At 37.6% G+C, this 27,194-nt stretch overlaps 1 protein-coding gene across 1 annotated transcript in view; it reads left to right on the top strand.

Moving 5' to 3' along the window:
• The window catches only part of LOC121373424, a 47,022-nt gene extending 23,869 nt beyond the window's left edge, over positions 1-23,153 (top strand). Inside the window, exons 3-9 of the mRNA XM_041500073.1 lie at positions 4,353-4,455; positions 7,445-7,581; positions 8,295-8,415; positions 10,770-10,836; positions 11,625-11,828; positions 14,126-14,255; positions 20,197-23,153. Of these exons, the coding sequence (XP_041356007.1) occupies positions 4,353-4,455; positions 7,445-7,581; positions 8,295-8,415; positions 10,770-10,836; positions 11,625-11,828; positions 14,126-14,255; positions 20,197-20,480 (1,046 nt within the window). The 3' untranslated portion in view covers positions 20,481-23,153. The remainder of the gene's footprint in view (positions 1-4,352; positions 4,456-7,444; positions 7,582-8,294; positions 8,416-10,769; positions 10,837-11,624; positions 11,829-14,125; positions 14,256-20,196) is intronic.
• The last annotated feature ends 4,041 nt before the right edge of the window (positions 23,154-27,194 follow it).

Below are 27,194 nucleotides of genomic sequence, written 5' to 3'. Positions count from 1 at the left end.
GCATGTGACACACACACACAGAGAGACAGGAGAAGGAGAGAGGAGAGAGAGAGGAGAGAGAGGACGAGAGCTTGAGAACTGAGAGAGAGAGAATCCGAGAGAGAGAGGAGAGACGAGAAGGGAGGAGACAGAGAGAGAGAGAGAGAGAGAGAGAGGGACGAGGAGAGAGGTTGAGAGTTGAGGAATTGAGAGTTGTTTGAATGTCTGGAGAGAGAGACACAGAGACAGACATTTTAATGAGAGAGCGAGAGAAGAGACGGGAGGAGAGGAGAGAGAGAGATCGAGAGAGAAGGGAGAGAGAGGAGGAGGAGAGAGAGATGAAGACCGAGACACAGAAAGGGGAGAGAGAGAGAGGGGGGGAGGAGAGGGGATAGAGGTGAAAGTGGGGGAGAGAGAGAGAAATGGGGAGAGAGAGAGACACGGAGAGAGAGAGGGAGAGAGAGAGAGAGAGAGAGAGAGAGAGAGAGAGAGAGAGAGAGAGAGAGAGAGAGACAGAGACAGAGAGACAGAGACAGACACTCACACACACACAGAGAGAGAGAGAGAGAGAGAGAGAGAGAGAGAGAGAGAGACGTAAACTGTAGGGTTTTTTTAATGCGTAAACAACGGGGCCATGAAAACGTTTTTTTTTAAATGCGTAAACAACGGGTCCATGGAAAACGTCGTTTTTTATTTCGTTTTTTTCTGGAGAATTCCTGTATATAGAGGGTGCGGTCTTGAGATGTTTCGCTGTATATACATACAAATGGAAATGAAGTAAGCACCTCCTGGATTGTATTGCAGCCGAAAACGCTCCTACAAATAGTAGTCCTGACCGACAGAGTTTAAACATGATATTCAGATAATAATAATACAAAAATCATATTCTGTATCTACTGAAGAACCCAGGTTAATGGGCAAAATATCCATTCGTCTCTTTAAAAAACAAAAAAACAATATATATATATTATATATATTATATATATATATATATATATATATAGTTTTTCCCGGGACTAATCTTATTCATTACATATATATATATGTAATGAATAAGATTAGTCCCGGGAAAAAAAACTATGTCAATAGGATACATCTTAACAATGGCAGCAAATTCAGAACATTATATTTAATGTTGAAAAAAAACAACATTACTGCAAGTTGCACCGTGGTACCGCACCTTAAGTTGTTTCGATACATGTGACGAGTTATTTGATGTAAAGTAGTTATAGCTGAAAAGAATGAATGATACGGCTTTCAACACGTGACGTCGACATCCATTTATCTTGAAACTGTCTGTAAAGTGTACATTCACACCCATTCATCATTTGGATTTCGTTTCAATAGCAAATATTTTGTTATGCCTTTATCTCTTTTTAATACTGTAATGGAGGCCCGCGAGCAGACGTAGATCTGAAAGAGTGGGTGGGGTGGCAGGATATGTTCAGATGTGTGTGTGTGTGTGTGTGTGTGTGTGGGGGGGGTAATATTTTAAAGGGACAGAACCTAGTTTTTAAACACTACATCATATTTAATTTCTAAATTTTTTTATTAGAGCTGTTTATGTTTATGGTCACTTAAATCAAACATTACTTTTATTTTATTCTTTAGGTTATCAATTTCCGTACAATCGAAGTGTTTCCGTTTCTGGTCATCCTGGTTGCATTTCTCATATTTTGTTTTTAAAAACGCACGTTTTGTAAATTAACTAAACTTAAGTATCCATTTTTACGGGTTAAATCCAAGATCTGCACCTTTAAAGCGTGAGTCAGTACACTAAACTATTTGTTGTGAAATATTTTGGGCTTTAAACTATTTTCAAAAACTGTTAATTTAATCCAGCCAAGTTCAGTACAATTCTGTGTTAGTGAGCTTTACAATGTTTTCAGCAAGCTGCTAATTTTAGTGGGTTTTACATTGTTTTGGATTTTTTTTTTGCAATCTTCTGATTTGTGTGGACTTTACATTGTTTTCAGTAAGCTGCAGATTTTAGTGGGTTTCACATTGTTTTCAGCAAGCTGATGATGTTAGTGGGCTTCACATTGTTTTCAGTAAGTTGATGATTTTAGTGGGCTTCACATTGTTTTCATTAAGTTGATGATTTTAGTGGGCTCTACAATGTTTTCAGCAATCTGATGATGTTAGTGGGCTTCACAATGTTTTTAGCAAGCTGATGATTTCAGTGTGCTTTACAATGTTTTCAGCAAGCTGCAGAATTTAGTGGGCTTTACAATGTTTTCAGCAAGCTGATGATTTTAGTGGGCTTTACATTGTGTTCAGCAAGCTGATGATTTTAGTGGGCTTTACAATGTTTTCAGCAAGCTGATGATTTTAATGGGCTTTACCATGTTTTCAGCAAACTGATGATGTTATTGTGTTTTGCAATATTTTCAGCAAGCCGACGATGTTAGTGGGCTTCAGAATGTTTACAGCAAGCTGATGATGTTAGTGGGTTTCACAATGTTTACAGCAAGCTGATAATTTCAGTGGGCTTTACAGTGTTTTCAGCAAGCTGATGATTTTAGTGGGCTTTACAATGTTTTCAGCAAGCTGATGATTTTAGTGTGCTTTACAATGTTTACAGCAAGCTGATGATTTTAGTGGGCTCTACAATGTGTTTAGCAAGCTGATGATTTCAGTGGGCTTTACAATGTTTTCAGCAAGCTGCAGAATTTAGTGGGTTTCACAATGTTTACAGCAAGCTGATAATTTCAGTGGGCTTTACAGTGCTTTCAGCAAGCTCATGATTTTAGTGGGCTTTACAATGTTTTCAGCAAGCTGATGATTTTAGTGGGCTTTACAATGTTTACAGCAAGCTGATGATTTTAGTGTGCTTTACAATGTTTACAGCAAGTTGATGATTTTAGTGGGCTTTACAATGTTTTCAGCAAGCTGATGATTTTAATGGGCTTTACCATGTTTTCAGCAAGCTGATGATGTTAGTGTGTTTTGCAATGTTTTCAGCAAGCTGACGATGTTAGTGGGCTTCAGAATGTTTACAGCAAGCTGATGATGTTAGTGGGTTTCACAATGTTTACAGCAAGCTGATGATTTTAGTGTGCTTTACAATGTTTACAGCAAGCTGATGATTTTAGTGGGCGTCACAATGTTTTCAGTAAGTTGATGATTTTAATGGGCTTTACAATGTTTTCAGCAAGTTACTTATTTCAGTGGGCTACACAGTGTTTCCAGCAAGCTGATGATTTTAATGGGCTTTACAATGTTTTCAGCAAGCTGTGAATTTTAGTGGGCTTTACATTGTTTTCAGCAAGCTGCTGATTTCAGAGTCTTTACATTTATTTTCAGCAAGCGGTTGATTTTAGTGGGCTTTGCATTGTTTTAGCATACTGCTGATTTTATTCAATCCAATTCAGTACATTTCCATTCAGTTATGTCCAGATTTGTTTAATTCTATTGAAATTAGTTCAGTTCAGTTTATTTTCTGTGTTATTCAGTTTAGTGTCCATATCCATTTACTTAAAAAGAAAACCAGTGAAAATAACAACAAATCCGCACTATTTAATTGTTGTTAAGGGACTTTTCTGAGTTTGCTGCCTTTGTAACATGATTTTAATTAACAAATCACTTTGACGACAAACAATACACATCACATACATTTTTTTTAGTTTAGCATATCAGTGTCTGTATGTCCAGTGGGTTTCTTCGCCTAATGTTTTTAACAGCCCAAACTGGATTTTACCTTTCAGAAAATATTAGATGTTTGAGCTTCTACAAACATCAGAACATTATAACAAAACACATTACGTATACAAACATTGATAATATGAACAAGAATATGTGTTTAATGTATGATTGTAGTCATTTAAAAGGCTCTGTTATCATACGTAGCCCAGTGGTAAATCGCTCGCTTAATGCGCGGTCCCCGTCGGTGGACCCATTGGACTATTTCTCGCTCCGGCCAGTGCAGCTCAGCTGATACAAGATGCCGTGGTATGTGTTATCCTGTATATTGGATAGTGCATATAAAAATCCCTTGCTACCAATGGAATAATGTATCGAGGTTTCCCCTCTTAAGACTATATGTCAAAATTGCCAAATGTTTGACATCTAATAGCTGATTGATTAATAAATCAGTGTGCTCTAGTGGTGTTGTTAAAGAAAACAAATAAACAAATCAACTATTCTCTGATGATGATTATTTTTTCCCACTAGTTTCACATGACTTGTATATCAAATTCTATGGTATTTACTGTCCTGTCTGTGAAATATTTTATATAAAAGATCCCTTGTTGCTAATAAAAAAAAATGTGTACATGGGTTTTCTATAGGACTGTATGTTAAAATTAAAGTTTACTTTAAACCGCCGAGGCCTTCAGAAGATTACATGTGTTTTTTATGGTTATTTCTTACAGACTATGGCCAGGAGGTGCTAAGTATTGCCCCGGGTTACATTACGACCGAGTTGGACATGTGTCTGACGCAGGAACAGTTCAACTTCATGTATGACAAGAGACCGTGAGTACATTGTCAGTTATTGTGATTTCCACAATCACCACAAGAATAGAGGACTGTGACTTCATACATTTATAAAACATAGAATTGTGATTTCCACAATCACCAAAAGTACACACGAGTGTGACTTCACACATATTTTAAAACATAGAATTGTGATTTCCACAATCACCAAAAGTACACACGAGTGTGACTTCACACATTTATAAAACATAGAATTGTGATTTCCACAATCGCCAAAAGTACACAGGACTGTGACTTCACACATTTATAAAACATAGAATTGTGATTTCCACAATCGCCAAAAGTACACAGGACTGTGACTTCACACATTTATAAAACATAGAATTGTGATTTCCACAATCGCCAAAAGTACACAGGACTGTGACTTCACACATTTATAAAACATAGCATTGTGATTTCCACAATCGCCAAAAGTACACAGGATGTGACTTCACACATTTATAAAACATAGAATTGTGATTTCCACAATCGCCAAACGTACACAGGACTATGACTTCACACATCTATAAAACATAGAATTGTGACTTTTTCACAACTATCAAATGATATACACGATTTATTTTCAACACATCAATAATACACAGGATTTGTGATTTTTAACATCTCATACACATGATTGTGATTTCACACAACGGTTATAGATTGATTGTGATTTCACTCAACATTTATAGATCGATTGTGATTTCACACAACAGTTATAGTTGATTGTGATTTCACACAACGGTTATATATTGATTGCGATTTCACAAACAGTTATAGATTAATTGTGATTTCACACAACAGTTATATATTGATTGTGATTTCACACAACAGTTATAGATTAATTGTGATTTCACACAACAGATATAGATTGATTGTGATTTCACACAACAGTTATAGATTGATTGTGATTTCACACAACAGATATAGATTGATTGTGATTTCACACAACGGTTATAGTTGATTATGATTTCACACAACGGTTATATATTGATTGTGATTTCACACAACAGTTATAGATTAATTGTGATTTCACACAACAGTTATACATTGATTGTGATTTCACACAACAGTTATAGATTGATTGTGATTTCACACAACATTTATAGATTGATTGTGATTTCTCACAACAGTTATAGTTGATTGTGATTTCACACAACGGTTATATATTGATTGTGATTTCACACAACAGTTATAGATTAATTGTGATTTCACACAACAGTTATAGATTGATTGTGATTTCACACAACAGTTATAGATTGATTGTGATTTCACACAACATTTATAGATTGATTGTGATTTTTCACAACAGTTATAGTTTGATTGTGATTTTTCATAACACTTATAGATTGATTGTAATTTTTCATAACAGTTATAGATTGATTGTGATTGCACACAACAGTTATAGTTAATTGTGATTTCACACAACAGTTATAGTTAATTGTGATTTCACACAATAGCTATAATTGATTGTGATTTCTCACAACAGCTATACATTGATTGTGATTTCACACAACAGTTATAGTTGATTGTGATTTCACACAACGGTTATATATTGATTGCGATTTCACAAACAGTTATAGATTAATTGTGATTTCACACAACAGTTATATATTGATTGTGATTTCACACAACAGTTATAGATTAATTGTGATTTCACACAACAGATATAGATTGATTGTGATTTCACACAACAGTTATAGATTGATTGTGATTTCACACAACAGTTATAGATGATTGTGATTTCACACAACAGTTATAGATTGATTGTGATTTCACACAACAGTTATAGTTGATTGTGATTTCACACAACGGTTATATATTGATTGTGATTTCACACAACAGTTATAGATTAATTGTGATTTCACACAACAGTTATAGATTGATTGTGATTTCACACAACAGTTATAGATTGATTGTGATTTCACACAACATTTATAGATTGATTGCGATTTTTCACAACAGTTATAGATTGATTGTGATTTTTCATAACACTTATAGATTGATTGTAATTTTTCATAACAGTTATAGATTGATTGTGATTGCACACAACAGTTATAGTTAATTGTGATTTCACACAACAGTTATAGTTAATTGTGATTTCACACAATAGCTATAATTGATTGTGATTTCTCACAACAGCTATACATTGATTGTGATTTCACACAACAGTTATAGATTGATTGTGATTTTTCATAACAGTTATAGATTGATTGTGATTGCACAAAACAGTTATAGATAGACAACAGTTATACACAGGATTTTATTTTTGCAATTATCAGTGATACACATGATTGCGATTTCACACAGAGTTGTAATTTTGACACACCAATATTAAATAGCCTTATGACTTTTCACATATCAATAGAGAGGATTGTGATTTTTCACACATAAATAATACATAGGATTTTGAGTTTTCACATATCACTACTATATGTACCAATGTGTATGAACGTATCAGTATGTATGTATTGATATGTATGATTAGATACGTATACGTTAATGCGTATGAATCGATGCGTATGTACCAATGCGTATGTATCAATGTGCACGTATGAATGTATGCATGCATGTAAGAAGGCATGTATGTGATCATACGTATACGTACGTACGGACGGACGGACAGACGGACGGATGGATTCATCGATAAATGAATGGAGACCGGCCTCGGTGGCGCGGTGGTTAAACAATCGGACTACAGGCTGGTAGGTACAGGGTTCGCAACCCGGTACCGGCTCCAACCCAGAACGAGTTCTTAAGGGCTCAACGGGTAGAAGCATTCCACTACACCCTCTTCTCTCTCACAAAACACTAACCAACTAACAACTAACCCACCGTCCTGGACAGACAGCCCAGATAGCTGAGGTGTGTGCCCAGGACAGCGTTCTTGAACCTTAATTGAATATAAGCACGAAAATAAGTTGAACTAATTTTTAAATTGATAGATGAATGAATATTGTCATATTTATTTCTATATTATTTACCACAGAATCCCGCGGGAGGTGCGAGGTGAATTTCGCCTCTTACCCGCCTTTATGCGACGGTTCAAGAGGAAGGCAATCAAACACAACAAATACAGGTGGCCTACCAAAGTCATACCCTACGAGTTCAACTATGATGACTTCTGTAAGTATAACTACATATGATGTTTTAAATTCTGCTTTCTCTGTAAAGATTAAACAACTAATTTGTGTATTACTCTTTGTTACATTAAAAGATGATAATAATAGAAAATGAAAAACCTAACAACACCAATAGAACCCCATCCCAAAAACGACCCCCCCCCCCCTCCCAAAACCCCAACCCCCCAACAAATCAACAAAACGAAACCCCACCAAACACACACCAAAAACAACAACAAAACGTTTGGGGTTATCACAATACAAGGGTGGATATAGGGTCTGAAAGTAACGATGCAGATTAGAAAATAGTGTATGTTCGAATTCCGGAATATACATGCCACAGTGTTTAGACATGAATTTGTGTTAACATCAAGTAAATCCAATTATGTACGCGAACCACTGATCCCTCTTTTTAAACTTGGTATGATCAATAAAGTGTGGGTTTTAAATAAATATATATATATATATATATATATATATATATACATGAGTGAAACTCCTCTAAACCGGACACCCTAGGGACCAAGTAAAACGTCCGGTTTTAAGAGGTATCCTGTTTAGAGAGGTTCTCTTCTGCACAAATATCTGAAAATGGACAATGAAAAACGTCCGGATTTGAGAGAATTCCAGTTTACAGAGGGTCCGGTTTTGAGAAGTTTCACTGTGTATACATATAATATATCATATTTAATTATTGTTCTTTCTTTTTACTTGCAGCATGGAGTGAGATCATGTTAATTGAGAGATCTATGTACGAGTGGGAAGAACACACTTGCATACGCTTCCGAATGAAGATGTCACGTGATGTCAATTTTATCCGTTTCCGAGGCGGAGTAGGGTAAGTACAATTGATAAAAATAAACACTTTTCTTTTACCCCCCCCCCCCCCCCCCCCCCCCCCCCCCCCCCCCCGGCACGATTTCCTTTCTGTCCTTTGATTACATCTCATTTCTTCACGCCCCAGCATCTTCTACTGTCTGTGGCGAGACGTAGCCCAGTGGTAAAGCGTTCGCTTGATGCGCGGTCGATCTGGGATCGATCCCCGTCGGTGGGCCCATTGGGCTATTTCTCGCTCCTGCAAGTGCACCACGACTGGTATATCAAAGGACGTGGTATGTGTTGTCCTGTCTGAGGGATGGTGCATATAAAAGTTCCCTTGCTGCTGATCGAAAAGAGTAGCTCATGAAGTTGCGACAGCGGGGGTTTTCTCTCTCAATATCTGTGTGGTCCTTAACCATATTTCCGACGCCATATAACTGTCAATAAAATGTGTTGAGTGCGTCGTTAAATAAAACATTACTTTCTTTCATCACACCACTGTATAATGTAATGTGGTATTTGAGAATGGGATGTTCACGAACACAGTCTTGCCTCTTTGAAACATTTTTAAAAGAACATGTTCCCTGCACCAGAACCATATATCCGACGCCATATAACCGTAAATAAAATGTGTTGAGTGCGTCGTTAAATAAAACATTTCCTTCCTTCTACTGTCTTCCAACTTCATTTCCAGTACACTTGCACATCCCAGTTCTAGTCGTGTTAACCGTCACACCGGCCTCGGTGACGTCGTGGTTAGGCCATCGGTCTAGAGGCTGGTAGGTACTGAGTTCGGATCCCAATCGAAGCATGGGATTTTTAATCCAGATATCGACACCAAACCCTGAGTGAGTGCTCCGCAAGGCTCAATGGGTAGGTGTAAACCACTTGCACCGACCAGTGATCCATAACTGGTTCAACAAAAGCCATGGTTTGTGCTATCCTGCCTGTGGGAAGCGCAAATAAAAGATCCCTTGCTGCCTGTTGTAAAAGAGTAGCCTATGTGGCGACAGCGGGTTTCCTCTAAAAAAAAAACAGTGTCAGAATGTCTATATGTTTGACGTCCAATAGCCGATGAGAAGATAAGAAAAAATCAATGTGCTCTAGTGGCGTCGTTAAATAAAAACAAACTTATAAGTACCCTGCTTATAAGAAATTAAGATTCAAGAAATGGTGTCCTCTATATGTCCTTTACCAATCACAGATCACTGGTTAGGGCAATGTTTGTTTGTCTGTTTTGTTTAACGACACCACTAGAACACATTGATGTTTTTAATCATCGGCTATTGGATGTCAAACATTTGGTCATTTTGACAGCCTCTTAGAGATGAAGGCTGCTACTTTGTTTTTCCATTAGTCGCAAGGGATCTTTTATATGCGCCCTCTCACAGACAGGATAGCATATATCACGGCATTTACCAGCTGTGGTGCACAGGCTGGAATGAGATATAGCCCAGTGGGCCCACCAACGGGGATCGATCCCAGACATACCGCGCATCAAGCGAGCACTTTACCACTGGGCTACGTTCCGCCCCTTGTTAGAGCAATAAATAATTATGAGGGTGTGGTGATTTTGTGGGGAATCCTATCGTATGTCAGAAGGACGAATTAACATTGAATTAAATCCATTTGATTTAGCATTAATTTAGCATTAACCAACTAATGTATTAATAGGGTTCTTACACTTGAAAATACCCCAATCAAATTCAATAACATTTCCAGGACGTTTTCAAGACATTTTTGTTTGTTTTCAAGACATGAAATGTTCAATCAGTGAATGTTTTTAAAACAAATTGTTGTCTGGATTTAGACAGGTTATGGGGACAACAAAAACAAGGATGCGAAACAAAAAATAAACCACCGAAGTTTTGGCCTAAATTTCCAGGACATTCCATGTCTGGATTTTAAAAGAACAAAATTCAAGGACAGTTTAGGATTTTCATGACCCGTAAAAACTGATTACGGATAAAGAAAGAAAAAAGAAATAAATGTTTTATTTAACGACGCACTCAACACATTTTATTTACGGTTATATGGCGTCAGACATATGGTTAAGGACCACACAGATTTTGAGCAAGGGATCTTTTATTTGCGCTTCCCACAGGCAGGATAGCACAAACCATGGCCTTTGTTGAACCAGTTATGGATCACTGGTCGGTGCAAGTGGTTTACACCTACCAATTGAGTCTTGCGGAACACTCACTCAGGGTTTGGAGTCGGTATCTGGATTAAAAATCCCATGCCTCGACTGGGATCCAAACCCAGTACCTACCAGCCTGTAGACCGATGGCCTGCCACGACGCCACCGAGGCCGGTGATTAAGGATAAAGTGAGAAGAAAATATATTTAAACATTTTTTTTTCTTTCTTACAGATGCAGTTCTCATGTAGGCATGATCGGAGGCGGACAGAACATAACTTTACAGAATGAATGCAGAATCGTAAGTGTACTTTAAGGTTGTTAAAAACTTGATCTTAATGGAGGATGGAGTGTGGGCCGTCAGTGTTCTGTTTTAATCAATACATTTATAATACAATAATTATGTCTTTTGGTTATACATTTAAAATTTTCACATGATATTCTAATATAAGTTCACGCCACTCTCTCCAACCTACACTTTCCATCTAATAGCCATTATAGTTATTCTATTCACCCCTTGACCTAAATAGTAGCAACAGTTCACTGTCATTCTTTCCATGTTCCTTTAAACAAAATGAATAACTGAGGAACAAAAAACCCCAATTGTTTGTTTTGTTTAACGACACCACTAGAGAACATTGATTAATTAATCGTCGGGTATTGGGTTGGTAATTATGACACGTAGTCATGAGGGGAAACCCGCTACATTTGTTCTAATGCAGAAATGGATCTTTTATATGCACTTCCCCACAGACAGGAAAGCACATACCACGGCATTTGAGCAGCGGTGGTGCACTGATTGGAACGAACAAATCCAATCAATTGAATGTATCCGCCGAGGTGGTTCGATCCTGCGACGCAACCATCTCAAGCGAGCACTCAACTAACTGAGCTAAATCCCTCCTAAAAACCCCAAAACAAAACAAAACAAAACAAAACAAAACAAAACAAAAACAAAACGAAAAAAACAAAAAGACAACAACAAACAAACAAAAAACCCACAACATTATCTGGTTTTCATAGATAATCGTTTACCCTGACCACTGACTGTTATAACGTTAACCAATCCACGACGTTGTTTCATTGCAGAAGCGTATCGTCTTGCATGAGATCGGACACGCTATTGGCTTGATTCACGAGCACCAGAGACCTGACCGGGACGACTACATTGTCATACGCTACGAGAACGCGTCACCGGGGACGCTGTGGGATTTCGAAAAACGGACGTGGTCCAGTGTACACAACTATAGTGTGCCATACGACTACGAATCGGTCATGCACTACGGCCCGAAGGTAAAAACACAACACTGGTGTAGCCAGAGGTTTGTGTGGGTGTGTGTGTGGGGATGGGGGTAGGGATATGGGGACCATGGCCCCACCAATCACACTTCCTATTTCTCCACATCATCGATTGGGATATGCTTGCGATTGTTACTGTAACAAAGTATTTTTCATTTGCCTCATAACACGACTGATAGCCAGTGTGGTTTGTATGTATGGTTGCCTCTCATCCCCAACCCCCCACCCCCCCCCTAAAAAAAAAGAAAAAAAAGTTTCGTCTGGGAAAAACATGTATGCAATTTTATTTCATCTACTACGACTGTGTCAAGTACCTTGTGCTTGAAACATGTAGGTGGTATCAGTAAAATAGTACTAACATTTTATGCGGAACCAATGTTTTTTCTAATATACTTTAAGGGTGAGGGGTGGTAGTATTTATATCCGTAGTATTTAAGTCGATTGATACGCTGCAGGTAGGAGTTTTAGCCACATGCTACTATTGTGGTCTATAGGATTTGATTTGATAGTCTACATCCTAATACAACACTAACCCTATGTTTTATGTTATTTTACATTGATAATTTTCGAGTTCGCTGATAACAAATATTTCACATATTAATCACTAATACACACACTACAGGAAGAAACCCGTCAGCACTTAGGTATTTAACCGGAACATTGTTGAAAGAGGGTGCTGTCAGATTTCTTACTGTAGTATATGCCATAATGGATAATATGTAAAATATTTGTTATTGGCGAACTCGCAAATGATATATGTAGTGATATTTAAAGAGTTTGTTTTGTTTAACGACACCACTAGTGCACATTGATTTCGGCTATTGGATGCCAAACATAGGTAATTTTGACAGTCATAGAGATGAATTCCGTTACATTTTTCCATTTATATGCACCATCCCACAGACAGGATAGCACATACCATGGCATTTGATATACCAGTCGTGTAGCACTGATATTTAACATCAAACACAGGGCTAGTGTAGTATTAGAGCGGGAATCTGGCCTCAGATTACAGTTATCTTCCCATTTGGTCGTCCGGAAATCCGGAAGTTTGTCCGCGCAAGTAGTCTGGTGTTCGATTGTGATTATTTCATGGCAGACAGCTATGAAGGGGCAACTATTTGACTGAAGTTGACAGTGGGGAGCATGTAGTTTGTAAATGTGTAACTTGTTGACATTGAAGACTTGTTTGTGGTAATTCTGGCCCATGCAAAAGTAGTGCTTTTTGTGTAAAATGGGTGTACTCTGGCCAGATTTAGTGGGTGTGTTTGTTTAAACCAATATCCTGGGAGAAAGAGCTGGACAACAGAGGTTGTCCTATCCAGGGTGGGTATGTGTCCTCCAGGCAGGCAAAGGTACATACAAAAACCCATGGGCCTGCTGATATTAATAAAAATGTTATAGCCACTAAGGCTATATAGAAACATATAGCGTAATTAATTGTGGTCTGTGGCCATCTTAACCTACCCGGTAGTAATTAGAAATTCTGTGTCTTCGCTATGGGTATGGGAATGGGAAATCTATTAACGTGCCCATATCCTTAAAGGTTCAGGCACGCCGACCACGGATCCAGCCTCTGACATAGCCAGTAGGTGGTTCCGGGGCAGGAGGGGTGGGGGGGGGGGGGGGGAGCAGTTGAGATGATGGGGGCAATTTGAAAATTTTGTTGGTAAGACCATATTCCAAAAATAATGGGGTGGGGTGTCTTCGCTATAGATTAAGCTCTGACGGAGAGCGATTATAGCCGTCCAAATGTCCGTCTAGCTCCCGGACAGCAGAGTATTGGGGAGAACAACTCACCTGGGGTGTCCCACGGCAGACTCATTCTCTGATTGGGCTTTCTCATTGTCAGTCATGCACAGCCTTTGATTGATATAGTATACCAGTCATGGGAAACTGGCTGGGTTATTATTACAAAAAAACCAACAACACCCCCTCCAAAAAAAACCAAAACCCCCCCCCCACACACATAACCCAACCCCCCCCCCCCCCCCAAAAAAAAAAAAAAAAAAAAAAAATCACCGAGGGTGTTCGATCCTGCGATCAAAGGATCCCAGACGAGCGCTCTACAGACTGATGAACAAGGTCCCACCCCTTAAGTTTTTTTGTGTTATTTATTTATTTATTTATTATTATTATTATTATTTTATTGTCCTCAGAGCAATATGGCCATGCCCAACCCTTAAGTTACATGGATGATAATATTTAATATAGCTGGTAGCATGAGAGTATGCTTCATATTGCAGGTAAAAAAAAGAAAACAATTATCAATTCTTCTTGTTTATTTAAAGGCGTTTTCCCGTGACGGAGTTAAAGAAACCATACTGACAAAGGACGCCCGTTTCCAGAAGACCATCGGCAAAGTGACCGAGCTCTCGTTCTACGATACCAAAGTCGTGAACCTAATGTACAACTGCCACGGTTGGTACCAAAACGAAATCGCAATGCAATTCTAGTGACGCTTGCTTGGTAAAGGCGCATTAACACTGAGCAACTTGTAGCTCAATAAATTAAGAGGTGCGAAAGATCCCTATATGTCGTTGCTTGCAAGCAATATTTAATTTTACTGATTTTAATATATTTGTTTTTACTTTATCACCTCTATACGGTGGACAACTTTCTGAGCGATATGATGTATAACATACTGAATTATAATATGATATATAATATTTCAAAACATCCACAAATCAAATAGATTTTTATCACAATTTCCTTTTCCTATTTTTTTGTTTGGCCTCTTAATTATATATAATATCTGGGCTGTCAGACCGTCCAGAACAGTGGGCTAATGTTAGTTGTTACTGGTTAGTAAAAGATAATCCGACATAGTGGCCTAACACCAACTTAAGCTGTATCCTAACCGGAGGCGAGCGACGTGAGCGATATGAGCGATTATTTTAGAAATCATTGATTTCAATTGCCGCATCCTAACCGCACGCGTGCGACGCTACATAATTATCTGTCGCGCCGTACGCGTGCGGTTAGGATACGGTGATTGAAATCAATGATTTCTAAAATAATCGCTCACATCGCTCGCGTCGCTCGGGTCCGGTTAGAATACAGCTTTACTCTAGATTTCGGCCGGTATTTGTATTCGAACCAGTATATAATACAATATCAGCCGAACAACTCATAACGTAGCCATTGTTCAACCTAGCCCGGTAAAAAAAAAAAAAAAAAAATTAAAAATAAAAGTCAATAAAATAAATAAATTTAATAAAATCGTGTCATCCCTTTCCTCCCTAAGTCAATATATTTGTGGAACAGTATTAGACACGGATGTAACAATATTATAACTACTAGACAATGTTACGCTTTACAGAGTTGTCTACCTTGTAGTCTACTTATAATCCATAGTGCTTAATTAGTTTGTATAATTAGCAGCCAATATTCAGGTCCGTAGAAACAATATTTACAGTGGAGGGTGCGGAACTGATTTTAAGGCAGTAATGTCGAAAGCCAGATATTTTTAAAGGGACTGTCTCGAGGTGTTGTTTACCACTGTAAGATGTTTACTACTAACAGAGCCCTTTTCATGAATATTAAAGATATGTTCTTGGATTTAAGTCAGTTAATTCAGTGCTCACCTGAGGTGCTTGCGTCGCAGGATCAAATCACCCCAGCGGATCCATTCAAGTGATTGGGGTTTTTTCTCGTTCCAAACGGTGCACCATAACTGGTCAAAGGCCGTGATATGTGCTTCACTGTCTGTAGGAAAGTGCATATAAAGACCCCTTGCTGCACTAGGAACAATGTAGCGGGTTTCCTCTAATGACTAAGTCAGAATGACCAAATGTTTGGCATCCAATAACTGATGATTAATTAGTCAATCAACCAATGTGTTCTAGTGGAGTCGTTAAACAAAACAAACTTTAACTGTAACAGTTTATAATATCAGTGCCTGTATAAACAAGGTGTTTGTTGTTGTTCTGATGTTTGTAACGGATCCAACCTGATTTAACCTCCCAGTAATTGTGTACGTATGGAAAAAATATACACTGCGAAGTAGAACACAGAAAGAAAGAAAGTTTGTTTTCTTTAACGACACCACTAGAGCTCATTGATTTATTAATCATCAGCTATTGGATGTCAAACATTTGGCAATTTTGACATATAGCCATAAAGATTAAACCCGCTACATTTTCCCATGAGTAGCAAGGGATCGTTTATATACACCATCCCAAAGACATAATAGCACATACCACGACCTTTGATATACAAGCCGTGGTGCACTGGCTAGAGCGAGAAATAGCTCAATAGGCCCACCGACGGGGGTAGATCCTAGACCGACCGCGCATCAAGCAAGCATTTTCCGACTGGGCTACGCCCTGCCCTAGAATGAAGATAGCCTACTACAAACATTAACATACGACCACAAACACAGTGAATATACAGACATTTTAATATGTAAGTTTAGTTGGCAAAAAGTCTCTGTTAGTCGGAAATATCTTACAATGGTTGCAGATTCAGGATAGTTCATTTAAACATAATATTAACATGAAAGGCTATATCTGGTTTTGTGGAGAAATAATTTACAAGTTTAAGAGTGAGGTTGGGGGCGAGGCGGGTATTACAGTATGTGTATATGGTGGGAAGAAAACCTATAGCTTCTTTGGACCTGCTATTCATTTTATGCTTCGCTTAGCTTTTGTCTGTAGTCAACTATATTAGCTGCACTTGTGTGTGTGTGTATATATATATATATATATATATATATATATATATATATATATGCTTGCTTGCTTTCTTGCTTACTTGCTTGCTTGTTGTTATTCAATGCTATAAATCTCTAATAAACAAGATTTTATTTTGCTTCTTGTCTGTTGCTTGTTTTGTTGTTGCTTTATATTTTTTTTTAATTTTACTTATGCGAAAGACATATCCCATATTTTTGGAAAAGATTTAAACTTTGTTATAGGTAATAGCTTCACCGTGGTGTAATAAAATACACCATCAACCTGACACGAGATGGAGAACAACATGTACACATTTCCATTTTATTTCAACTTATTTTCGTGCTCATATCCAATTAAGCTGGGCACACACACACCTCAGCTATATGTGTTGTCTGTCCAGGACAGTGGGTTAGTGGTTAGATGGTTAGTGGTTAGGGAGAGAGAAGAGGGTGTAGTGGCCTTACACCTACCCATTGAACCTTTTAAGAACTCGCTCTGGGTTAGAGACGGTACCGCGCTGCGAACCCTGTACCTACCAGACTGTAGTCCGATGGCTTAACCACTGCGCCACCGAGGCCGGTTATAAGAATACAACCAATTTTGGTATTTATGTAAAGTAGTTCTGGTGTTGAATTTAGCTCCTGAAGTCGGCAGAACAGTCGCCTAAGATGCATGGGTTGTAGGATCGAACCACCTCGGCGGATCAGGGTTCCCCCCCCCCCCCCCCCCCCCGTCTCAACCAGTTACCCACGACCGGTATATCAAATACCGTAGTATGTACTGGCATTTCTGTTGGAAAGTTAATATAAACGATTCCCTGCTGCTAATGGGGGAAAACATGTAGCAGGTTTCCTTTGAAGACCACATGACAAAATCACCAAATACCTGACACCCATTATTCGATGGTTAATATTTATAATATGCTTTAGTGGTGTCGTTAAAGTCGCAGACCCTAGTTTCTGTGACATTCAAACGGGGAAATACCTTTCAAAAATAGACTAGAGCTCCTCTCCATGACCATTATTCTCAGACGCACGTGCGTTTTTAAAAATGCTCTCTTTTTTAGTATTAGAAACACTAGGATGACCAAAAACACTTCGGATGTACGGAAATGGATACTCAAAACAATAAAATATAAGTGATGCCTTATTTCAATTATCAAAAAATGGCCTTAACAGTAAAAAATATGTCCTATTGTTTAAAAACTAGATTCTGTCCCTTTAAATCAAACAAACTTAACTTCAAACAATTGTACGACTGACTGTTAGTTCACAAAGACCGCGAATCTGTGAAAACAAAGATGGTGGCATCAGATGTTTCAAAACGTCGGATGCAGCCTGGCTGTCAGATGAAATAGTAAACGTAGTTCAAGACCTATAGCCATCGGTTGTCCTGTACAGTGGACAGCAATGTGTTGCCAAACAAGGCATGGAGATAGGGCCAACCTTATGGATGGTCTGAGTTCCAAAGAAGCACACAAGACAAGAAAGGTATTTTTAATGATCAAAGTGTTGGTTAAGAATTAACTGATTTTCCTTCACGCAAGGGCCTGTCATGTAGATACGTGGTTGGTTCTATCTTTAATTTTGTATTCATCTTTAACTGCTCAAACGATTATATTTCAACATAATTACTCATGTCCCCATGTGCCAAACTTCCACCAAAGTCTCAGTTATGTTCTAATTATGTTAGATTTCTTCTTATTACATCTTATATAATACTGGGGCCTAAAGACTATTGAAGATCATATATTTGCATTGAAACAGGTTTAATCAAACACAAATTAACAGTCTGAACAGCAACGTAAGTAAACCACGATCTGGGGTATATTGTCATTTATTTGCAGATCTTTCACGTTTTTTAGGGAATTAAGATAGGAGTTTGGGATGGGTGGCTGAGTGGGTGGTGTCGGACGAACCATCTCCCGCTGAGGCCAAACAAGTTTTACAGCGCAATATTAGTTTTTTCATGTAGGTGTCTAGGAAAATGTAGACAAAGGTGTCCACTAGATTGATATTTGAACCCCACCCCTCCCCATGTCAAGACTACGCTACGCCTGTTTTTAGTTTAAAATTGCTTAACATTTATTACTAAAACACGCAGTTACTGATCTGCAATAGGCTATACTAATGTGATGCTGTGCAGTTATTTGTTTCATATTTATTATATGTTATGCTTTGCTATACTATGGTATGCCATGTCATGTTATGCTATATATGCCATGCTATTATATACCATGCCATGCTATGCTATATATACTATACTATGCTATGCCATGCCATGTCATACTATGTTATATATGCCATGCTATGCTATAGCATGGTATGACATGCCATGCTATGCTATATATGCTATACTATGCTATGCTATGCCATGACATGTCATGTCGTGCTATGCAGTGCTCTACTACTATACAATGCGTTGTGCTATTCTGTGCATTGCCACATGTATGACGTGTTATTGTATTGTTATTTAATTGGAACAACAGTACCTATATTGTAATCTTTTTTGCATATCATAATGCATATAATTATATTATAATGATGTATCATTTCGATGAAGGCGAAACGTTTAGTTTGATAACAAACAGTGAACTGTCTATAAATATGGCCTTCACCGTATGTATGGACGGATTAGTGCAGGATTAGTGAAAAAAGTTGTTGTTTTCCACTTTTCTCATATCACCCTTCCTGTCTGTCTTCTCGAATCCATATTTCTGTTACCAGTTTTGACTTTTTTTTTAGCGGGTTTCCTCTCAAAGATTATATTTCTAAATTACAAAAATGTTTACATCCAAACGCCGACGATGAATAAATCAATATGCTCTAGTGGTGTCGTTAAACAAAATAAACTTTAAAATTTCTAGAAGTGAACGTTAAATCATGTAGTATGTTGTTTGTCTAATGAATTTCAATTCGAGTTGCTGGGATCGATCCCCGTCGGTGGGCCCATTATGCTATTTCTCGTCACAGCCAGTGCACCACGACTGGTATATCAAATCCGTGGTATGTGCTATCCTGTCTGTGGGATGGTGCATATAAAATATCCCTTGTTACTAATGGAAAAATGTAGCGGGTTTCCTCTCTATGACTGTGTTAAAATGACCATATGTTTGACATCCAATAGCCGATGATCAATAAATCAATGTGCTCTAGTGGTGTTGTTAAACAAAACAAACGTTAAAATTTCTAGAACTGAAGGTTATATCATGTAGTATGTTGCCTGTCTAATTAATTTGAATTCGAGTTGTGTTCCTTTGTTCATCCATAGATAAAAAGATAGTGGTAATATATCTGGTTATTTTTAGAAGTAATACTTTGCATTCATATTCAAAACCCCCTGCGCGTGCTGTAACCTCGCCGTGGTGCAGGGGTGTAACATTTTCTTTGAGAATGGTCAATACAGCACAAAATTGAAGTTTTGAGTAGGGTTCAGTATCCGTAAAATTCTGCGATATTTGTGTTTTTGCACAGTTCTTTACACTGTTCTTTACACTGTTTCTGTTTAAACCTTGAATTTTTATACTGATGTTGATCATCACTTTATTTATTTGCATTACCATAGTTTGACACCCAATAGCCGATGTATTTTCGTGCTGGAGTGTCGTTAAACATTCATTCATTCATTCATTCATTCATTCATTCATTCATTCATTCATATTCAAAATATTTGTTTTTGTTTCACAGCACATTGCGAGAAGGGCATCACATGTACGAACAGAGGATTCGTGAACCGACACTGCGAGTGCGTCTGTCCAAAAGACAAAACCTGCGAAAAAGTTAAAATTTCAAGGACTCCAGTACGACCGAAAAACGTTTACATGCCGTGGCAGATGTTTCGACTCTGGCCCTGGAGGGTGATGGGTCCCCTGAGGGTTTTCAATCCTGACAATTTCGATTTCTTCCCGTTCAGCTGGCCAAATAACAGGAGGAACGTTATGTACAGACGAAACCCAAGGAGAGCTATGTGACTCCACTATATTCCAATCAGAACGATCTCGTCATATGTATTCAATGTTAAACGAGTTCCTGTAAGAATCAGTTTATATTTATGTGTATTACAACGAATGTGTTTTCGAGCGTTTGTTTATTGTGTAACATGTTGAACTTTACCTTGAAAGGCAGAACACTGAATGAGACCTTTACACACAGCGCCTGCGCAGGTCATCAGCTGATCAGAGGTCGTGAACTCTGACATTGTGAAGCACGAAAAATGATGAATAAAAATACTGAGTTACTCAGTATGATTGATTAAACAATTGTGGGACGAATTTATTCAGCACATTCAGGAAATTTGGATGAGTTTTAAGACACTAAGAACTATTTTATTTATTTATTATTATTTGTTTTGTTTATTTATTATTTTAATTAATTAGTTAATTTACTAATATATTATACAGCTATATTCTATACTGGCTTTACTTATTTTCACTGATAGTGAAAAGTGAAAATTATTTGTATTTTTATATTTATTTTGTATTTAAGCATACACAGTCCAGCATTAACAGAAAAAGAAGGCATTTTAACAAGAGTTGTAAATAAATAAATAATAAAAATAAAAATAATAATAAAAACTTAATAATAATAAAAATAAAAATAAATAAATACATTATTTATTTACTTACTTAATAATTAATTTTTAAATGTTACTTACCGTAGAAATAAAAAAGCCCCCTCAAACTATATGTTATGACTCTGGCTCTGCCTGACTTAATATAAGTTATATAATAATTGTTTGTTTGTTTTTTGTGAATTTATCTGTGTCACAAGTGTATACAATCGCGTAGAGTAGCGAAGCGAATTTGTAACTGTTATACATCGATTAAGTCACACCAAAAATGACAAACAACACTTATATTTAATTTAAAATACACAAAATCGTCCTTTCCATGACCCATTTACGTAATGACGTCTCATTTGACGTAATGACGTCGTCCAGTCAGAATAGAGTAAATCGTATAACTGCTGGAAGTCTGTAGTTATACTAATATAATACCCACGGAAATCATGTGCCAAATAATTTTATTCAATCAAATAGTTATTTATTATAAACAAGAGTTGGGTCCAATCAAATGGTCCGTTGTTGTCTGTCCGATAGTGTAGTCAATTATTGACTTTTTCAATTTCGATTGGATCGAACTTTTTTTTAGGCTTATGTCTTCTTAACATGGACATAACTTTGTGAGATGCATGATTAGCAATACGTAAAATTTATCAAAAGTGTTATTAACCTATCTCTTTGTCTATGACTAACATGAAAAAAGGTTTTAACATGCCATTTACTTCATAATATCTCTTTTAAGCCAGACTGTTATGCTGTTAAAAGATGTGACAGTATATGCTGTGATGAAGGTTGGTGATTGGATGTCCTAGGCTCACGTCATTATTGGAGTTTATATTTCTATGGTGGGATGGCAATATCCCATGATATTGATATGTTGAAAAATAGAATCAATCATTTTTATTTTATGACTGAAGATTATTGACATGTGATGCTTTTTCTTTTATTGAAAGAAGTAATATATCTCAACGAAATGAACAATTAAATATTTCGTTTCTGATGTCAGTGAACAACAGTAGTTTTGTTTGCCCCATTTTCTTCTCATGAATGTGGCAACACAACATGAAAGTGTTGCTGGTTTATTGTGTATGTCAAGGAACGTGTAATAGCTTGAGATGCAACGTGGTGTTGGTCAAAGCTATGCAGCGTACTGCATGTACGTGAAATTGTATTTATGGAAAACTGTTTTATACTTTATACTATTGCCTTTTCAAGACGGCCAGTGATGGGCAGAACTGATGTGTATGATTATCTTGGGTCTTCTGACCTTGGGTATCTAGGCATGATACTGTCAAAAAGAGTTGGACTACAGCTTGACCTCTAGAACTGAACTATTTGCAGAAAGTGATCACGTGCAAATTTTTAATCTACGTTTTGTATTTGTGTACAAATAGTCGTGAAAGGTGGTCTGTATGTGTGTCCGCGTTTTGTTTTTAAACTGTATACTATAATCTGTTTTCAATTTATAGATCCCTAGATATTCTCTCTTTTCATTTGCTATAATAGTCAATGTGGTACTGCTGGTTTTTATATTGCATTATTTAGGTACCAGCACCGCCACCTACTTCTTAATCACATCTTCCATCTTCTTCTTCTTCTGCGATCCTAAAGCCATGCTCAGACTTCTAGTCCTGTTATCACCAGAAAGTTTGCTGTCCGTCGAAGGGACGCCGCCGGTCTCCCAACGTTTCTCTTTGGGGTCCACAGGATACCGTCAGGTTTCTTGTCTCAGAGTGCTGTATGTTGGGCAGGACTGGAGGATCTGTTTCGGTGTTTAGGAACCAGTGCCACATGGACATTCATCAGAGTTGGCAAGTTTGAGTCTATAGAAGTGGGAGATTAAACGGCAAGGCCCAGTTCTCACTGTAAAGATGATTACTTGCTGTGTCCTGTCCATGGTTTGAAGGCAATCCTTCTGTTTTTTTACATGGTGGAAGATGTGATGAGATGTAGATGTGATGTGATGAGATGTAGATGTAGATGTGATGAGATGTAGATGATGGTATTGGAAGTGATGGTAGACGAGAAGACTATGATCACATCAATTGTCAGTACAAAATAAATAAATATATAATAAATAAAATACATTGTTTTTATTTGTTTACATTTACTTACAGTGAACTGATGCGTTAAACGGAGGTTTAGTCTTAGTTATCACTTGACTACAAAATGAAAAATCTACAACATGTTCAAGATAATAAATGTAACAAGACTTTTAATGAGAATGCACTGACGCCACGGTTGCTGTGTTTGTATTTCTACGTACATTTTGTTAGATTATGATTTAAGCATGAAAAATCATTGAGGTAGTAGCTACAGCAAAGAAATAGTGTAAAAAATAATTCTCCAGAGAAGCATCCATATCATTCATTTTGTAAGAAAAACATGGGTGCCCTATTTACACTACGTGTTGTCAATATGCAAATAACAATTAATAAATATAAAATGTGTGTGATTTTGAATGTAAAATTAAGTTAAAATGTTGATACACATGTATATATAGACAGGTTAATAGGTAGATAATTTATAGAGATAGATAGTTAGATATAATGATAGATTAATCATATAATTATGTAGATATATTAGCACATATATGTACCCCCCCCCCACACACACACAACACACACACACACACACTCACACACACACACACACACATATATGTATATATATATAGAGAGAGAGAGAGAGAGAGAGAGAGAGAGAGAGAGAGAGAGAGAGAGAGAGGGAGGGAAGAGGAGAGAGAGAGAGAGAGAGAGAGAGAGAGAGAGAGAGAGAGAGAGAGAGAAGCAAGCAAACAAACAAATATAAACACACACACACACACACACACAGAGAGAGAGAGAGAGAGAGAGAGAGAGAGAGAGAGAGAGAGAGAGAGATACACATACACACAAACACACACACACACACACACACACACACACACACACACACACACGTTTTCACGACGAAAACAGAACGTGCTAGAGCTATCAGCTAATATATATAATATATTAATTACTCTGGAATTAGTTTAGATTTCACACATTTTAATGCAAACATTATGGTTACAAAATAAAATGTATTATGAACACAAATGTTGCGTTATTTATCTGTATTTGTCCCTAGCATAATATGGAAGAAAACATATTTAAAGCCTAGATTTTATATACACTTCGATATCGTGAGATGTAAGGACTAAAAGAACTTTTGCCAATAATTAATAATTCTCCTAAAAACACAACACAAAAGCCAGTTTTAAAAACAAATGGATCAATTTTGCCGTATGGAATGAATTTACTTATTCAAGAAACTGGTTGCAACGAAGATCCTTTAACCCTGACATGGGGTTGACACCTGGCCCTGGGTACCTTGTGTGACCTACCTCTTTAATTTATGCCCCAAAGAGGAGGTCACACGAACCTGGCATACAACATTTATTGAACCCTTCAATCATCCATGCATTTATTTATTCATTCAGTCTTTCATTCATTCATTCATCCATTCATTCATTTATTCAATCAATCATCCATTCAATCATCCATAGTTATTTTCCTGGCTATATTCAATTAATGAATGAATGAATGAATGAATGAATGTTTAACGACACCTCAGCACGAAAAATACATCGGCTATTGGGTGTCAAACTATGATAATGCAAATAAATAAAGTGATGATCAACATCAATATAAAAATTCAAGGTTTAAACAAAAACAGTGTAAAGAACTGTGCCAAAAATACAAATACAAATATCACAGAATTTTACGGACACCGAATTTTACTCTAAACTTCAATTTGTGCTGTATTGGCCATTCTCAAAGAAAATGTTACACCCCTGCACCACGGTGAGGTTACAGCACGCGCAGGGGATATTCAATTAAAGCTCACCCTTCAGGCCCGTAGGAATCCGGAGTCGGGGTCCCCGGTGGTGTTGGGTGGTGGTCAGTCTCTAGTGGGGGAAAAAGTAATAGTTTTACCTTTATTTAATAGTATGTCAATATGCGTATGAATGCTTGCTGTTAACGTCCACATCCCAGTTCTTGTTTCTTCAACTGTAAAATGTAGTTAAATCAAAAGCGGGTTCTTTCACTATAATCGTCGTAACTATTTACCGTTGTGACCGACACCTCTTCCTACAATCGCTGACAAGTTCCCCGATTCGAAGTAGCTTACCGTCGTTGTAAATTACGGTGACAATTTACAATTGGTACGATGTAGTTGTAAGCCACCAACGTCAAATGGCAATCAGATGATAATTTGATGATTTGATGATTTTCTAAGAAAGGTACGAACTCATTTGTGTTAAAATGGATCTAATACACACAAGATATCTTTGATGAAACTCAGCGTTTAGTGAAAAACAGTTTAGGTTATATGTCCTTCACATGAATACTAGTATATGGGAGATAACTCTCAAAGCTTATGCATTCAGCAATTATCGTTTCGCAAATACATTGTTAAAGTTACTTGTTGGATGTCCGATACTAGTGAACAAATCCTAGACGTTCTGAATGGTCGGTAGAGATTGTATTATTTACATTCTTCGCATTTCTTTGCAAAGGAGATTTTAATCGATAGAGGTTGCTTTGAGGAACGGCTGTAATGCTTACGTGTCATTATGATTAACCTCAGCTACGGGGCCCTGGGGACGAAGTCCTATGCATGTTGGGCGTGTGTGCAAGACGTTTACCAGGGGAGGGGGTCTAAACTGAGGCGAGACACATTTATAGGAGGGTCGAGTCAAGCTTCCCCGGAAATTTTTTTTTTTTTTTTTTTTTTTTTTGTATCTATGTACAAGGCAGTATCGATAGGGCAATAGGGCAAAGCCGTAATTTCTTCCATGATCCACCTCCAAGTGCCCGCCCCTAAGAGGACCGCCACTCCCAGGAGGACCGCCACTCCACAGGGGATCCTCATTACTCATGCACCGCCAACAGAAGGACCATCACTCCCAAGACCAGCTCAAGGAAACTCAAACTTGCAAAGGATATAGCTCAATGGACCGGCCTCAGTGGCGCATTGGTTAAGCCATCGGACTATTGGCTGGTAGGTACAGGGTTCGCAGCCCGGTACCGGCTCCAACCCAGAGCGAGTTCTTGAGGGCTCAGTGAGTAGGTATAAGGCACGGCTTCTATATTATTGTAACCCCACTCCCACGCCTAGTGATATTTAATGTTGGGCTAGGAAATAACTAATATTACCATGCCCAACGGCTAGTGAAAAATGCTGCATTTTATTCTTATTTTTTAAAATATGAATATCCTGTGACCCACTCCCACCACCACACATCCCTAATCTTAGTGTTTTTAAGCACCATCTCCCTCTTTAGGTGACATATCGATTATTACTATTATTTAGTAAAATTGTATTTACTAAAGTAAAGTAGGGCTAGTGAATTTTTAGCAACATTTCTTTAATTACTGATCCCATTTTCTTTTCTCTTACTAAACACTAACCAACTAACAACTAGCCCACTGTCCTGGACAGCCAACCCAGATAGCTGAGATGTGTGCCCAGGATAGCGTGCTTTTTGAACTTAATTGGATATAAGCACGAAAATAAGTTGAAATGAAATGAAATGAAAAAGTTGTTGAATATATACAGCATCTACGGCATGTACCCACGAATCTCCCGAAAGGAGAGCATATGTCCATGTGGCACTCACCAAGGGCAGACCAGAGCCATCAAGTCCACTATTACAATATACAAGAGTTTCACCGAAAAGTTCCATATGCATGCACAAGGTCAAATACGGTATTGCATCATATAGACCGAGTATTCTGCCGTTCGAGAGCCAGACGAACATTTAGACGGTTATGATCTCTCTCCGCCGTCAAAGACAACTGTATAGCGAAAACACGGAATGGCTGACTACCACACGGTAGACAGAGATTCCCGCTATCAGACAACAATAACCCTCTGTTTGGCGCTAAATACCTTCAGATTGATCATTTTCGAGTTTCTCAGTAACAAATATTTGACAATTTAATCACTAATACACACACTACAGATTTTTTTTTTTTTTTGTCAGCACCTACGTATTTAAAAGGACATTCCTGAGATTGCTACATTGTAAGATATTTCTGATTAATAAAATATTTCTACGATTAAACTTATATATTAAATATATTTTCTTGTTTAG

This window comes from Gigantopelta aegis, chromosome 1 (assembly GCF_016097555.1).
Source record: "Gigantopelta aegis isolate Gae_Host chromosome 1, Gae_host_genome, whole genome shotgun sequence".
In the NCBI taxonomy this organism is placed as follows: Eukaryota; Metazoa; Mollusca; class Gastropoda; order Neomphalida; family Peltospiridae; genus Gigantopelta; species Gigantopelta aegis.
This window is presented reverse-complemented; position numbering and strand designations above follow the sequence as displayed.